The sequence below is a fragment of the Lagopus leucura genome, unplaced genomic scaffold, assembly GCF_019238085.1.
Source record: "Lagopus leucura isolate 7727_CA_CO unplaced genomic scaffold, USGS_WTPT01 Super-Scaffold_100159, whole genome shotgun sequence".
Taxonomy (NCBI): Eukaryota; Metazoa; Chordata; class Aves; order Galliformes; family Phasianidae; genus Lagopus; species Lagopus leucura.
Genome location: NW_024962335.1, coordinates 33,928,033 through 33,945,875, shown reverse-complemented (window position 1 = coordinate 33,945,875; position 17,843 = coordinate 33,928,033). Strand labels below are relative to the sequence as shown.

Here is a 17,843-nt window from a genome sequence, read left to right as displayed (position 1 = left end):
TGATATACCAGCAAGGTCCTAGAAATTTACCTCATTTTAGTCCTCTGATTCAGACAAATCTCATCTACACTGGTGCCTCCTTGCTTTGACATTTTGGGTTGTGTATTTATCTCTTACATATGAGTCTGAACAGAAGTCATTCATTTCATGGTCCCAGCACTTAGCTGACTGCAGTGAACTGGGGCCAGTTTCATTCTGGGCTTGTCTGCTTCCCCTGAAACCTGTACAAACATACAGCAGCTGTATGGACAAGGTCACATTTTAATTTCAAAGGTGGCAGCACTAATTCAGCTCTAATTATCATCATAACCATGTATAATTTTTATACTTTAATCTGCTGCAAGTCTTGTCCCTCAAAATCAATATACCTACTTGCCAAGCATTTCTTACCATAAGCAATACCATGCTTGGATTAATCATTACTCTTATGAACTTCATATCAGATAAACATTAAAAGTCCCATAAAAAAATAGAATAATTATTCAATTTTGCATCAATTATTCATACAATAAGAGTCTTGTTCCCCGCAAGGATTTCTCTTGACTCTTGTCTCCCCTTCTTCTACAAAGCCTTAATGCTAGGAGACATGCCAAATAGTCAGGTAAGCAAAATCCCTACCACTGTAAGAGCAGAGCAAGTCTTAGATCAACTCATGAGAATGCGTATGTGCAAGTCTATGGGGCCAGATGACATACATTCTGGGGTCCTGGGGGGAACTGGCTGATGTGGCTGCCAAGGTGCTCCCCACTATATTTGAAGTTTTAGCTGACAGACAAAGTCTTGGGTGATTGGAAAAAGGGAAACACCACTCCCATTTTTAAGAGAGGGGAAAAAGGGAAGACTGTGGGTACTACATTTTGGTGAGACTCGCTTCTGCCTTCCCTGTCTGGGAAGGTGATGGAGCAGATCACCCTGGAAGAGAAGTTAATCCACATGCAAGATAAGGAGGCGACCCAACACAGTCAGCCCAACTTCACCAAGGGCAGGTCGTTCCTGACTGGTGGCCTTCTATGATAGAATGATGGTAGACAGAGGAAGGGTAACAGATGTCTTCTACCTGGACTTGTTTCTAAACTGGGGAGAGATGAAGGTTGGACTATTTGGAGAATAAAGAGGTGGTTGGACAACAACAGGATTGTGGTCAACAGCTCTTTGAGCAGGTAGAGGCCAGTCATGAGTTGTGCCCCTCAGGGTTCCATCTTGGGTCTAGTGCTCTTCAACATCTTTATCAGTGAAATAGACAGTGCAATTGAGTGTATCCTCAGCAAGTTCACCAGTGACACCACGCTGAGTGGTGCAGTTGACACAATAGAAGGATGAGATGCGATCCATCCAGAGGGACCTGGACAGGTTTGAAAAGTTTCAATTAAATTCATTCTCAGCAAGTTTGCCAATAACACTAAGTTGAGTGGTACACTTGAACTAACGAAAGTACAGAATGCCATCCAGAAGCCAAGCTTTAGAATTGGGCCTGCATGAACCTTGATAAAGTGCCATGTGTCACACTTGGGCCAGGGTAATCCCAGGTATGTATACAAACTGGGAGAAGAACTCACTAAAAGCAGCCCTGCAGAGAAGGACTTGTGGATTTTGGTGGATGAAAAGGTAGACATGAGCCAGCAGTGTGCGTTTTCAGCCCAGAAGGCCAATGGTATCCTGGGCTTCATCAAAAGAGGAGCGGCCAGCAAAACAAGGGAAGTGATTGTCCCACTTTTCACTGCCCTCATGAGGCACCACCTGCAGTACTGCACCTAGGCCTGGGGCCCCCAGCACAAGAAGGTTCTGGAAATGTTGGAGCATGTCCAGCGAAGGACTATGAAGATGAACAGAGGACTGGAGCATCTCTTCTATGAAGAAAGGTTGAAGGAGCTGGGCTTGCTGATTTTGGAGAAGAGAAGGCTCCAGTGATCTCATTGTGAGAGTTAAGTACCTAAAGGGAGCTTATAAATGTAAGAGTGACTTTTTACATAGTCTGACAGCAATAAGAAAAAGGAGAATATTTTAACACAAACAGAGGAGAGATTTTAAGTAGATATTGGGAAGAAATTTTTCACTCAGAAGATGGTGAGACACTGGAATAGGTTGTAAATGCCCTATTTCTTTAAGCATTCAAGGCCAGGCTGGATGGGACTAGACACCCCACTTTTGATGCAGCCCAGATACTGTTGGCCATCAGGACTGCAAACACACACTACTGGCTTTCATTCAGCAGAATCTCCAACCCTTTGCAGGGCTGCTCTCAATCTGTTCATCTTCCAGTTTCTATTGGTGTTTGGGATTGCCCTGACTCAGGTACAACACTTTGCACTTGGCCTTGCTGAACTTCATTAAATTCACATGGACCCAGTTCTCAAGCTTGGCTACTGGATGACATTCCTTGCTTTTATTATTTCAAGTGTATCACTCAGCTTAATCTCATGGGCAAATTTGCTGAGAATGCACTCAATCCCACTGCTAATAAATTTATTGAACTGATCCAAGTATGAATCCTTGGTGGTCTCCACCTGGGTCTTGAGCCATTGCTCACAACACCCTGAGTGCCACCATTCAGCCGTCATTCAAATCCATATTTCTCCAATTTAGAGATAACTATATGAATAATTAAGTATCAGACAAACAATCAAACAATAAATAAATAAATAAAACGATAAATAAATAAAACAAGAAGAAAAATACAGTATTGAGGGAAGCCTCAGAGATTGGGCAGGTACTGATGGCTGTTTGGTCTCCTGCCTCTGTGTTGCCTGAATTCCCCATGTACTCAAGGGACAAGACTTGCTCCTCCAAAGGACAATGGCGAGTAGGCGATTTGGCTTTTGCCTTTACTTGACTCTCTAGCTGGGGTTGCAGATTCAGGCACCTCGTTCCATACCAGACGAGGAGGCACCCATCTCCACGGGCGTAGATGGAGCCGGGCGGTCCCGATGCCGAGGACTCTCCCGTGACCCGGCACGCCGGGTGCCGCACGAGGGCAGCATCGGTTTTCTCTGTGCTTCCCCCTTTTCTTTCCTTCCCAGAGCATCTCTCCTCTAAGACGCTGCACTTGGGGTTGTGCCAAAAAAGCTCATCTGGCAGTAAGACTTTTTCCAAGGGTTACTAAATCGGTCTGGAAGACAGAGAGCGGGAAACTTATTACACTTATGCATATGTTTGTATTTCGGATATGTACTTAGCTCCTCAATTCATATATCTAATATGGACCAGTAAAGGTCCTCAGAGAATTTCATTCTCAAATGGGGACATTTTGAAAGAGTGCAAAAGTATTATGGGTGGTGGTGATTTGTTTGTTTTGTTGTTGTTTCTTGTCTCTGTGTCATCAAGAGTGTCTAAGTGCATCCATGCTGGTGCACAAAAACAGCATCTTTTTCTGGTTTATAAACCCATGGGGCTGAATTTACCGTGATACAGACGGATAGGACAGGGAGCAGGTCCCTTTGAATGTCAAAGCCCCAAAAACACACTGATTATAGGAAGTCAATAGCAACAACAATCTCACAACACTGTATTCTGTGCCTTTTGGGGGTATATTTCTCTTTCTTGCAGTTGTAGGGAAGCAGTGTTGGAAGGAGCAGTAGTTTCATTCTGCTGTATGTCTGTATCTTCTAATTCTCTACCAAGGGCAAACTAACAACCTTCACTGCTAGAGCCAATGCTAAGAGCTGTAAGTTCTCCTGCTTATAACTGCCTTCTGAAAGTGAATGTGAACCTGTCACAAGGATTCGTGAACTGATTGCTCAGACAATGCTCCAGAGAGGAATTTATGTCCCAACATAAGCACCTCCTTACTTTATTCAACTCAGGGGTCACCCTGGTTTCCCTCGTCTTTCTGGTTACCCAGTGCCTTGCTTTCTGTTCCAGCAGGATCCCCATTCTGACTGAGATGCCACAATTACGTATGCAGCTGCTGCTCTGTGCAGACCAGACAAAGGCCTGGATCCAGCAGTGCTGCTCAGACACTTCAAAGAGGTAACTCCATTTACACAGCTCCTGGTGAGAGAGGATTCAAGCTATGGGCCTGAGTGCCTCACAAACAACACCAGAGTTTACTTCACAGTAGGAAGAAAGAAATTACCATACCTGTTCAAATAAGAAAACCTGTTGGCTGAGGTAAGTGATAGATGATTGCTATTTTTGCAATAGGCATGCGCAACAGCCTCACTCTCATTTTTAAGGTTAAATTAAAAGCTGAGGGGAAACAAAAGCCATTATGTGATAAAACCTGGTGTCTATTCACAGGGCTTGTTTATCATTTGTTAAAGCTTTGTTTGAATTGTAGAATCATGGAATCATAGAATTGCTCAGGTTGGAAAAGACCTTAAAGATCAAGTCCAACCAACAACCTAATCCTACTACTACCCTAACTCTAACAATCCTCTACTAAATCATGTCCCTGGGCACCTAATTCAAATGGTTTTTAAACACATTCAGGGATGGTGACTCAACAACCTCCCTGGGGAGCTTATTCCAGTGCTTAACAACCCTTTCAGTAAAGAAGCCCTTCCTGATATCCAACCTCTGGTGCAACTTGAGGCCACTTCCCCTTGTCCTGTCACCAATGAGAAGAGACCAGCCCCACTCTCACTGCACTCACCTTTCTGGTATTTAAAGAGAGCAGTAAGGCATCCCCTCAGCCTCCTCTTGCCCAGACTAAACAGCCCCAGTTCCTTTAGTCACTTCTCATATGGCATATTCTCCAAGCCCTTCACAAGCCTTATTGCCCTTCTTTGGACTTGCTCTAGCATCTCAGTGTGTTCTGTACTAAGGTGCACAAAACTGAACACAGTACTCGAGGTGAGGCATCATCAGTGCCAAGTACAGGGGCAGGATATTTCCCTAGTCCTGCTCACCACACCATTCCTGTTACAAGCCAGGATGCCATTGGCCTCCTTGGCCACCTGGGCACACTACTGGCTCATATTCAGCTGACTGTCCATCAGTACACCAAGGTCCCTTTCCATCAGGCAGCTTTCCAGCCACTCCTCCCTGTAGGAGCCTGTAGGGTTGCCTGGGGTTGCTGTGACCAAAATGCAGGACCCTACCCTCGGCCCTATTGAAACTCATACGATTTATGTTGGCCCATTGATGCAGTCTATCCAGGTCCCTCTATAGTGCTCTTCTCCGCTCAGGCAGATCAACACTTCCTCCCAACTTGGTGTCATCTGCAAACTTACTGAGGGTGCACTCAATCCCATCAATAATCAAGATCATTAATAAAGAAGTTAAATAGAAGTAGTTCCAGTACTGAGCCCTGGGGGACACCACTCCTGACTGGCTGCCAACTGGATTTAACTCCATTGACCACAATTCTTTGGGCCCAGCCATCCAGTTTGTGTTTCTCCCAGCAGAGTGTTAGCCCATCCAAACTTTGTGCAGCCAGCTTCTCCACGAGGATGTTGTGGGGAACAGTGTCAAAAGCTTTACTGTCATCCAGGTAGACCACATTATCAGCCTTACCTTCATCCACTAAGCAGGTCACCTTGTCATAGAATGAAATCAAGTTTGTCAAACAGGATCTACCATTGATAAACCCATGCCGATCCTTTGGTTGACCTTTAATTGATCCATGATGGTTCCCGAAAATCAGTGCCCCATTTTTTTTACAATGATAAAGTTAACTCAGAAATGAAGTCAGCTTCTTAGAGATGCATTATGTTCCAATCACAAAGATTCCTAGCTTGTAATCTCTCAGAAACATATTTTGTAACAAAAGTAGCATTCAACCTATCAAGCAATCTGCAGATTTCAAAAGTGACTTCAACTTACAAACTTTTTGCCCAACTTTCTGACACATCTCCAACTATCTCTGCTAACTTGAAATTTGTCAAGATGTTCATTTAAGACTCACATCACCAGTTCTGGACTACATGAGCCTCCTAGACTAAGCTGTGATTCTCCTACTCACTGTTTATACAACAGAACATTTTTATCACTTCTCTGCCAAAGAACAACACGCATACAAATGAGTCAGCAGCAGAAAAGTAAAACTTCTCTTTTGCTCTGTCAAGTAGGAAATAGATCCCCCCCCCCCCCCCCCAAAAAAAAAAAAAAAAAAAAGATCTCCCATTTAATTTCAGGGGAAAAAAAAGTCATGGTCAAATTCAGGAGAATATATCAGGTGAAGATAACAATTTGTTATTCCATTTTCCTCTGCATTGGATTATCCAGACTTCTGGTACTTACCTTAGCATCCTTATACAGGAACCCCTGATTTGCACTGTTAGAAATCCTTTCTGTCCTGATTCTACTGGTCTGACTTTGACAACACTGAATGATCGGAAACTGCCTCTGAGTAGAGCTGTAAGATTGGTATCCCTAGGGCAATGAGTACCACTTCAAAGCAGGCACAGACCTCACCGTTACTTCTGAATGAGAACTTCAGCATCGACTCTCCATTCATTTGAAATACATCCTTAAATTAAGAATGTAGCAGATGTGGCAGACACAAATGCGATTCATCTCAGCTGAGCTCCATGCATGCAGATCAATTAAATGTCAGCTATTAGAATTCACACTGCAGAATATTAACTTCAAGGCACAGTGAATTCTGCTTTGCATATAGTGCTTAGAGAAGAGACAAAGACATCTAGTTCAAATTGAGCCTTAATGAAGCAAAAACTGCTTTTCTGAATGCAAATAAGAGCAAGCCACCTTTTACTTTGGGCAACTTACTATTTCCACGTGAAATGGAGATAAGATGTCCCCTGAGCTAGTTATCCCAGAATTTCAGTTTCTCTTCAGGGTTTTGCTCAGATTTTACAGGAGTCTGAAGACAGCAAGCAGAACTACATCTCTAGCTTAGCTATGGGTCCGCTTGCTACTCTCTGAACCATTGTTGGGATTTAAACAGGAAGAAACAAGCAAATCTATTCTATCCTTAGAGTATCATTAGAATAATAGAATCATTAAGACTGGAAAATATCTCCAGGATCCAAGCATTCACCTACCACCAATACTTCCCCACTAATCGATGTTCCTCAATACAACATCTAAATGATTCCTGAACCCCTCTACCTCCCTGGGCAATCTATTCCAGCAGCTGACCACTCTGTAGGAGAATAATTTTATCCTAATATCCAACCTGCATCTCCCCTGTGCAAACTGAGGCCATTCTCTCTAGTCCTATCACTAGGTATGCAGGAGAATAGGCTGACCATCCACCTCGCCACAACTTCCTTTCAGGTAGTTGTAGAGAGCCTTAAGATGTCCCCTGAGCCTCCTCTTCTCCGGAACTAACAATCCAGTTCCCTCAGCTACTTATAAGATTTGTTCTCCAGACCCCTAACAAGCCTCACTGCTCTTCTCTGAACACACTCCAGGGCCTCAATGTATTTCTTGCAGTGAGGGACCCAAAACTGAACACAGTACTTGAGGTACAGCCTCACCAGAGCTGAGTGAGGGGATACACTATTTCTGATACAAGCCAGGATGCCATTGGCCACCTGTGCACTCTGCTGGCTCATGTTTAGTCAAGCATCGACCAACAGCCTCAGGTTCTTTCTTCCACACAGTCTTCCAGCCACTCTGTCCCAAGCCTGGGGTTGTTGTGGACAAAGTGCCAAAGTGCAGAACCCAGAGCTTCTTGAACTTCATTCCACTGGCCTCAGCCCCATGATCCAGCCTGTCCAGATCCCTCTGAAGGGACTTCCTACCCTCAGGAAGATTGACACTTTCTCCCAAACTTAGTGTCATCTGCAGACTTACTGCAGCTGCACTCGATGCCCTCATTCAGATCATCAATAAAGATACTGAAGAGGACAGGCTCCAGCACCAACCTCTGAGGAACACCACTTGTGACCGGTCACCAGCTGCATTTATCTCCATTCACCACAACTCTCTGGGCCCAGCCCTCCAGTCAATTCTTTACCCAGCAAAGAGTGTACCTGTCCAAGCTACAGGTTGCTAGCTTCCCCAGGAGAATACTGTGGGAGACAGTGTCAAAGGCTCTGCTGAAGTCTAGGTAGACCACACCAACAGCCTTTCCCTCATCCACCAGAAGGGTCATTAATTCACAGAAGGAGATTAAGTTGTTCAACATGCCTTTTATGAACCCATGCTGGCTGAGCCTGATCCTCCCTGCACATGTCATGTGATCTCACTCAAGATGGTCTGTTCCATAAGCTTCCCCAGTACCGAGGTCAGGCTGTAGTTTCCCTGATCCTCCTTGTAGAAGAAAGTCACACTGGTGAGCCTTCAATCCTCTGGGACCTCTCTGCTTGACCAGGAATGCTGTTATATGGTGAAAAGCATCTTGGCCATCACCTCCGCCAACTCCCTCAGCAACCTCAGGTTACCTTCTGGTCACACTCCTTTTAATGCACTTCAGGATCCCAGTGGCCTTCTTGATCACCTAGCCACATTGCTGACGCACTGATAACCTATAGTCCACCAGGACCCCCAGGTCCTTCTCCACAGAGCTCCTCTTCCACAGGTCATTTCACAGTCTGTGCTGACACATGTAGTTACTCCTTCCCAAGTGCAAGACTCCATATTTGCTTTTGTTAGGAAGTTCCACACAAATTTGTGAAGGAATTTCATCACAGTGAGTGTGAGGGAGCACTGGAACAGGTTGTTCAGGGAGGTTTTGGAATCTCCTTCTCTGGAGATACTCAAGATCTGCCTGAGTGCCTACCTCTGCAGCCTGGTCTAGGGAGCCTGCTTTGCAGGGGGGTTGGGCTCAATGATCTCTAGAGGTCCCCTCCAACGCCTACAATTCTGTGATTCTGTTATTCTTGTCCATTTTGAAGACTGGAGTGACACTGGCTATCTCCCAGTCTTGAGGTACCTCTTCTGTTCTCTAAGACCTGTGAAAGATAATAGATAGCAGTTCAGCAGTTACCTCTGCCAGCTCTTTCAGCACGTGTGTATGCATCACATCAAGGCCAATGGCTTTGTGCACACTGATCCCACAGCACCTGTGAGAGACTCACTTTTGAATACTGAGGAGAATTGTCATTATTACATATTTCTTATTAAAGCATATGTGGCAGAAAACATTTTAAAAGAAATTATGTCAGTGTTATACTCCATATTGAAAAAAGATGTCTAATTCCAAATGGGAAACAGACACTCTGATTTCTCTATTATTTTTTTCTCCTAATTAGTCTCAGTATCTGTATGATAATTAAAAAAAAAAAATAAAAAAAAAATTAAAAAAAAGAAGACGAAGAAGAAGAAAGAAAGGAAGAAAAAGAGCATGCATTCCCAAAGGCAGCTAATTAAAAATTCCCTCCACCTCCCTGTCCTTATCCACTATCCCTTTCTCTTTCAGGAGGCAGGGTCTCATGGCGACCATGGCGAAAGAGGCATGGCATCCTCCCCAGCAGCCGCTGCTCACCATAGCAACCGGGACGTCAGCGTCGACCGCCAGCCACCGCAGCCGGCAGAGCGGTGGAGAAGAACCGGGGCACCCAGCGGCCACCCCGTCGGGGCCACGGGGCCGGGGCGGGAGCCGTGCCGCTGTCCGCGGTGCTGACGGGAGAGGCCGCGACGGGGCGGGGGAGGAGGGAATAGCGCGAGTCAGCAGCCAGCCCTGCCACACGTCGTTTTCCCTTAAAGTAGAGGGGCAGAATAACCCACCCCTCCTTCTATTGGATTTGCAAGTGGCCGGGCACAGATGTGAACATACTGCGTGTTCTTCAATATGACTTCACTTGGGATTATAAAAGGAAGAAGGACGAGACCAGGACTTCTGGGATTATGCTTTGGAACAGGTACGTGTATCTATAGGTGCTATGCTGAGCAATGTTGTGGCTAAAGGAATAGCTATCCTTGTAAAGAAAGATGATCTTCTCCAGCGACTTACTTTATGTATATTTTCATGCGTGCTTTTAAAATCCATGGGTTTTAGCAAGGAGAGCTTTATTCAGGGACAGACACTCTGCAAGGCTTGAATGTTGAGGTGATTCTGTTGAAAGCAAAAGGGTGAGTAGAACTACTGCAGAATAAACGTCTTCATTTTCTACATAAATATATGCATCATATGTCAGCATTCAGTATTTTTATATGGGATTTATTTGCTTTCAAACAATCCCCTGACATGGACAGTATGATGAAAGAAAATAACTGAGAAGAAGCAGACTAGTCTGCCCATCTGTTACTCTCAGTTGCCAGATGCATTCATGCAGCTTCTTCTTTCCCCTTGAAATTGCACTATTATAGCCACTTTTGTGTTTTTCTGCCTTTAATTTTTAATTATCCCTTTTGAAAGAATTAAGTCCCTTCTTCTGTTTGGGTGCCTGGATGCATCTTCTTAGGAAAAAAAACACAGGTACAGTAATCTTTTCTTATCTGTACCCAGCAGAGGCAAGAAGACGACTCTGTTTTTGCTAATTCAGGCAGATACTCTCTAAAAATGCATAGCAATATTTTTCATGTATCCAGATGACTTCTAGGATGACAAGCAATATGTTGGTTCCACAGAGAAGTAAAACTGCCTTCTACTTTCAAAAGGCCATTTGTTTGTATGAGGTAGGGTTCCAAGCCAGTTCTTTCTGGCAAGGATCTTCAACAGTGGTTCTCGAAAGGGTTGTCAGTAAATCACTCTTTCAGTGTATAATTACTGGGTTTTGGAATCTTGATTTGTGAGTTTATTTGAAATATACTGAAGTCAGGATGAGACAGTAAGGGAAGAAATTTCTGTACCTTTAATACGTTTGGGGAGCTCTGCTCTTTAGCTCAGAGGGAGAGCTTGCAAACCCTCACACCTCCACAGTACTCCTGTGAAGCCTCTGCTTGTGAAGCTGTGCAGTGCAATTTCATCTGAGTTGCACCACATAATCTCATGTGATTTTTTCCTTCGGCAGTCCCACCAGGCATCTTCTCTCAGGTGTCCAGCAATTCAGTGTGACTCCCAGTCAGAGAAATGTCAACCAGAGAATGCAGGATAAGCCTCAAGCAGAGCCCACTTCCCCTTCCTACCTCAACCTCAGTCTTCTCAGCAACAAAACTTGAAGCAGTATTTGTGTTTTTAAGATTTATCCATTACAGCATCTTCCATCTCTCCCTACTTTCCCTTCAATTGGCAACCAGGACAAGTCTTGCAGCTGGCACCCTGCCCAAGTAAGTGTCTCCAGTGCAGGGACCGCTTCTTCCTCAGTGGCTTAGTCTTCCCTGAGCTCAGCAACGGTTCTTCCAACAACCGTTTCTACACCAGGCATTTCCAACCTAACTGCAGGCTTTGCATGGCCTCCAGTTCCCTCCTGCTTCCTCAGCAAAGTCAGTATGAGAAGGCCATGAAAAGCTCTCACTAAACCATATCCTCTGACAGAGGCCATAGGAGCATCTTCCTACTGATTGTTTGGGACTTCTCCTTTTATTCCTATCACGTAAGTCTTCCTGAAATCATATTCAGATCTCTGGCAGCTCTACCCCTGGCATTATTATTAGACACCATTGCCATCCTACTCTTCTGCTCTACACCTGGCACAAGTGACCCGTGTCACGTGAGCTCTAGATCTGTCTTACTGGAGAAGATACAGGATCATAAAACAGACATTCATTCCAGACATGAAAGTTTGGACCAGTGCATAAATATTGCAACCATATTCACTGCATGAGTGCTGATAAAGCAACTTTTACAACTTAATGTCAAGAAATCATTCCTGTGTGAAATTTTTATGTAGAAGAAGAAAATATATATATTCTCCTAAGTAAATTGTCAGTGTGAGCTGAGCTGCTGTCACCCTCACATATGCTGCTGGCATGTTTTCCATGCGGGGGAGAGGAGGCTTGGTGGGGAGAGGATGAGAATTTCCAGGAGATAGGCAGAAAAATCAGCCAGGCATGAGATTCATCACAGCTCATCTGTCAACACCCACCATGAAAAACTAGTCCTGTAAGCATTGCATTCCTCACATCAAGCACAAGTGTGTGTTGTGCTTTGAACAGGGCCTGGTGTTGCCAAAAATGAGTGTATGAGTGTGGGAGAGTACACCTATTTTTTTTTACCTCTGAATCAGGGAAGGACAGCCTCATTCCCCACTGAAGAAAGCAGAGCCTGCAGAAGAATATTTCAAGCTTTTGTTGCACAACACCAGTAGGTGGAACCTGTTTTGAAAGCAGGGTTGGAAATTAGGTCAGCCCCCCTCCTCCTTGCTCCCAGTCTTCCTGCCCCCCACAGTCACAATGGGCAAAGAGATATGGGTTCTGTCATCGTTTTTCAATCAGTATTCAGCTAAAGTTTTGGCTACTAGCCACAGCAGTAGGAGAGTAGAACAGAGCTTAGAGATTTTTAAGATTCAGTGGATCTTCCTTTTGAGTAAGAAGAATTACACCTAAAACAAAAGACCATAATCTTTTTTTCGTTTGTTTGTCTTGGCACTGTCTTTAAGAGTCTCAGCCAATGTGCAGTACCTTGTAACTTGCACATGTTCTTCAACACTGAATGTTTACCAAACTCATGAGCCTCTGGGCCAAAACTCAGGGCCCAGCTCTGCAGTCAGAGGAGTTGCTTCAGATGTGAAGTTACATCCAGAAGCAACATGTGGACCCAGTTCCTGGCTGGTGAGTTTCTGCGTGGCTCACCAATTACTAAGCCCAGTCAGCCACTTATTTTCCTCACACACATAGCAGAAAAATATTGTTGAGATTCATGCAGTAGCTGAAAACAACATACGGTAGTTATATGCGATGGAAATAACGATTTCCTTTACTTGATTCCATCCCCACTTCCTACTCTCTCACCCTGCAGTATAGGCTAGGCAGCAGATATAAAATACAACAAGCAGACATACAACATAGCAATGTGTGTCAGCTTACACTGTCAGTTCAGTTCAGAAGCTTTTACTGTACACCGGCTTACCCACACCTCCAGGCACACGACCTTTAGCTAACGATGCTGCTGAACAGGATTCTCTACCAGCAGAGGGCAGAAGCAGGGGTGCGGGCAGCGGTATATAAAATATGGGTTTGAATCTCAAAAGATGAATCTCAAAAGTCTTGTTCTCCTAATAGAAGAGAGACAGATGTTTTCTAACCCTGTGTACAGGAATGAAGAGAGTAAGAACACACTCAAGAGATTTCCAGGCTGTGCTCAGAAGAGCAGGTGGAGAACAGGAAAGCCTTCATAACAAGAGCAGGGTGAGGAGCTGAGAGTTTTTATGAATACTAGCACAGAGACAAGAACTGGCAGGGAATCTGCATGCTTTCAAAAGCATGTGCAGCCACATTCCTACCCTGGAAGCACAAGTACTGAATGGCCTCAAGATACACACAGGCATCCCTATGCAGCAAGAGACAGTTACAGGTCAAAAGGCTCTGTGCTATTCTATAAAAGGATTATTGCACTGAGACCCAGCACATGTAGCGTAGTTAATTTGAGTTAAGGCAAGAGTGAATGTCACCTCCTAGCATCTTACACCCAGACAAAAGCACCCCATCCTGATTCAATTTACTCCTGCTTCTCACATTGATTAAACTCCTTTAGATGAAGCATTCCTCTTGCAGTCTGGCAGCTACTCCCAAGAAATTCTTCTGAGAGGGGAGTTCATGGAGTAAAAGACCGGCATAATGTCCTTCAAATAACTCTCTGGGCCTCAGCATGACCAGCATTTTGCAGTGATGATGCAGAGGACTTAAACACACTGGATAAAAAAGCCACTTTGCTATTTACTTAGCTATCTTTTGTTCCTAAAAAAACCAAACAAACAAACAAACAAAAAAAAACTGACTGGGAAAAATATTTATTCTTTTGATTAAGCACTAAAAAAGACCATCTGTTGCATTCCTTTTTGAATCTTTTTAGGTTTTACTGCTCCAAATTGCAATGGAAATGACATTTCTAGACAGGACAGTAAACATGTAGTAACTATGCCATATAGGTTTTATACAACAGCACAGAAGATGTGGCAGTGATTTTATGTCATTCTTGTGGCTCAGGTACTTCTTCTCTGAGTAACAGACCTCTTTTGGAGAGTTAGCATTTCCTTTACTATCAACTCAAAGGCATATCCCTGGAAATGATGCATTTGGGCTTTCACATTACAAAGTAAGTCCATAAGGTAGGACATGCAGCACCAGGAAATCCCTCTTTGATGATAATGAAAATTTCCTTATACCCTATTGATTTCCACATAAATCTACAAAGCTTCAGATTTTAAACAAAAATATAGGAAGTCCTCATATCAATATTAAGAGGATTCTTACTCCAAAATATTTAGAACAAAAGAGTGAGAATTTTGGTAAAGCTACATCGGTGCAGATTCTCAATTAGTAAAAGTGCAATTTAACTCAGATCTATGTTGTTTTTATTTAAATGGAAAAACAAGCAGAAGTATTTTTAAAATAAACAAAAATGTCATTAGGCCTTATGTATTTATGTAATTTTTACTTTTTTGTGTGTCCAATACCTGCTTATTGACAAAGAAGGCAGAGGGGAAAATAAAGAGCTCAGTGCCGTTTTTCATACATGCAAGTTTGACAGTTCATTGACACTTAATTGCATTTTAGTTAGCAAAGCAGCAAAAAGGGGCATGAGAATTGCAGCAGGATATTTCTGAGTGGCAGATACCTTTGCATGTCAAGAAGGGAAATTAAGGAAGAATATAATAGTTCTTTTATATCTGGCTAATAGGCTCCACATGTATTATTCTATTACAGATCATTCCAGCATGCAATTCAGCAGGTTGTGCTGACAGTGCATCCTGCCACTCTGCCAAAGAAAGCACCCTATTACCCTGCAGACTGTTGGCAAAGGCAGGATATCTCCAGGAGAACACTAGATGGAGAGGGGGAAAGGGGTTACTTCAGGAACCAGGACTCTTCTGACAGGAAAATCTACTAAGAAAACATTTAGGTAAGGCAGGTAAGGACGAGGGAGAAGCAGAGGCCAGACTGGGCAGCATGAGAAAGGATGAGGGGCAGGGTATCTCCTGAAGGCTGAGGTCCCTTCCGGACAGCTGACACCCACTTCTTGGACTCTGGATGTCCTCTCCTTGTATCCCCAACTGTTATTTGAAAAGAGGGACTTGCATAACGTTCCTGAAACAACACTGTCAGTTATCAGCCTTAGACCGCTTCAGCTAAACTTAATATGAGATGTTTGCAGTTTAGATGAACACAAAAGCTGCTCAATAAGGCTAGCTTCTCTGGGAGTAGTGTTGGTGACTCACGCACTGACCCACTTTCTGGTTCCCAGCCAGCAGCCAAGCACGTTGTGAGGCTGATGCGGTGGGGCCAAGACTTGGAGAAGACACAGCAGGTTCCTGTCACAGCCCAGCTGTTCTGTGCAGAGTGGCTGCATCTATGCAGATGTGCCATGCACACAATGTTTCGTTAAGATCAGCTGGTGAACACTAAGTCTAAATAGCTCAAGGAAAACATCTTCTGTAATCACATCAAACAATTAGTACATCTTTTCCTCTTCCACATCTGGCTATTTTTTTATTGTGTTTTTATTGTGTGTTTTATTGTGTTCTTCATTTGGTAGCTTTGTGCTTAGAGAAAGTAGTTGGTGTAAAGCCAGATAAAGGCAGAGAAAAAAAACGTCAGAAAAACACTGGATAAAACCTCAGAAAGCAAATCTGCTGATCTGGATCACTTGAAATCTCAAGGAAGACTGTGGTGGTTTTTGACTTTCTCATTTGGCTTCTGGGATGAACTGTTTTTTTGCTAAGAGATTAATCCTGATATATCTGAGTTAGTACAAAGACTCTAGAGCTAAAGACTCACATATTGTAACCACAGGAACAGATCTTCCATTTCTAAAAGAAGAAGGTTTTGCAGTTCACCTTGAATTGGATTGGATGGACATTTTTCAGAGCATCAGGCAAGATGTCCATACATGCACAGTCAGTAATACAACATGTTCTGCCATTTAATGCTTGTGAAGTTTAAGACAATCTATGGGAAACATAGTGATTATTGCTATATTAGAAAATCTTGTAATATATTTCTGACTATTTCTCTGAAATTCACGTATTCAATTTAAAATTATTATTCATTGATTAAAGTAAGTTTTCACAAATACTTATAACATTTTGTCTTCATTCATACAGAGCCCAAGCAGGAGACATGACTGTCATGTTTGACCATAGTACGGACAACAACAATGTTTCTTTTGTTCTCCCTACATTATTGCTTCTGCTGCAGAACAAAAGCTACCCCAAGACCTCCCTTCCTGCAGCTGACCATGAGATGACAGAGTCACCCCAGGAGCCCAGGCCAAGCAAGAACCGCACTGTCTTGCAGTATGAGTTGAAGCCAGGGGAAATTGTATCAGCCAGCATGGTTTTTGGAGTACTGTGGATAATTTCCATCTTTGGAAACTCCCTCGTTTGCTTAGTGATCCACAGGAGCAGGAGGACGCAATCAACCACCAACTATTTTGTTGTCTCCATGGCTTGTGCAGATCTTCTCATCAGTGTTGGAAGTGCACCATTTGTGCTGCTTCAGTTTACAGCAGGCAGGTGGACACTGGGGAATGTGATATGCAAACTGGTAAGGTATATTCAGTATTTCACTCCCGGAGTCCAGATATATGTGCTCCTCTCCATATGTGTGGATCGATTCTACACTATTGTCTACCCACTGAGCTTCAAGGTGTCAAGAGAGAAAGCCAAGAAAATGATTGTAGCAGCTTGGATCTTTGATCTTGCATTTACATCACCCGTTTTCTTTTTCTATGGCTCCAATGAGGATGACCATTGCAACTTTTTTCTCCCAGGTTCTTGGGAAGGAGCCATCTACAGTATTATCCATCTCTTGGTGGTGTTTTTGACCCCATCCATCCTCATTATCCTATTCTACCAAAAGGTCATTAAGTACATTTGGAGAATAGGCACTGATGGCAGGACTGTTAGAAGAACAATGAATATTGTCCCAAGAACGAAAGTGAAAACAATCAAGATGTTCTTAATGTTAAATTTAGTGTTTCTCCTGTCCTGGCTCCCATTTCATGTGATACAACTGTGGCACCCAGAGGAAACAGACTACAGAAAAAGTTCCTTGGTTTTCATGGTTATCACATGGATCTCTTTCAGTTCTTCAGCTTCTAAGCCAACCCTGTACTCAGTGTACAATGCAAACTTCAGAAGAGGGATGAAAGAAACGTTTTGCATGTCCTCCATGAAATGCTACAGAAGCAATGCATACACCATCACCACCAGCTCAAGGATAGCAAAAAAAAATTATGTCGGGATCTCAGAAATCCCAGCACCAGCCAAAACTGTAACCAAAGACTCAATCTATCATTCATTTAACAGAGAAGCAAAAGAAAAAAAGCTTGCCTGGCCTATTCATTCAAATCCTCCAAATACATTTGTCTAATTGGCTTAATATATTTTAATGGTGATTATGTACCATCAGAACAAAAAACTTGATCTCCTTTTTGAACCAATGTAAACACACTTGTTTTTACAACAACTTTTAGAGAGAGAGAGAAAAAAAAAAAGATATTTTATTAAATGCATTGATTTTGATGTATCTAGTCTATATAATTTCAGCTACATTTTTCTTCTGTAAGTATTCTCCCTGAATCACAAGCATATTTGCTTTTTTACAAAAAAAGCAAAGCTCTTGCATTTTCTGTTTGTAGGGATAAAAGGGAGAAAAAATACCACTGCATTTTTAATCACTGTACATTGGCCACCATGTTTAAATATAAAAATACACCCAAAGACATCTCTACAGCCTTTTGTTATGCCCCTAAGAATATTGTTGCACTAGGGTTTTCCTTCTTGTTCAGACCCCATGGCTAAGATTTTTGTATGTGGTAATGCTGGCAAAACACGGAGCTGATTGAATTCAGCTATAAAATTTTCACTGCCTCTCTAGAGTCAGCACTGAGTGCTTTTGCATACTCAGCATTGCACTTCTAGAGAGATCTAGTGGTAGAAGCAGCTTGAGAA

At 43.2% G+C, this 17,843-nt stretch overlaps 1 protein-coding gene across 1 annotated transcript; it reads left to right on the top strand.

Moving 5' to 3' along the window:
* The first annotated feature begins 9,696 nt into the window (after positions 1-9,696).
* GPR19 (G protein-coupled receptor 19) lies at positions 9,697-17,262 on the top strand. Its single transcript, XM_042890428.1, has 2 exons — positions 9,697-9,710; positions 15,993-17,262. The coding sequence occupies exons 1-2, from the start codon at positions 9,697-9,699 to the stop codon at positions 17,260-17,262; spliced, it is 1,284 nt and encodes a 427-aa protein (XP_042746362.1).
* Positions 17,263-17,843: the final 581 nt, after the last annotated feature.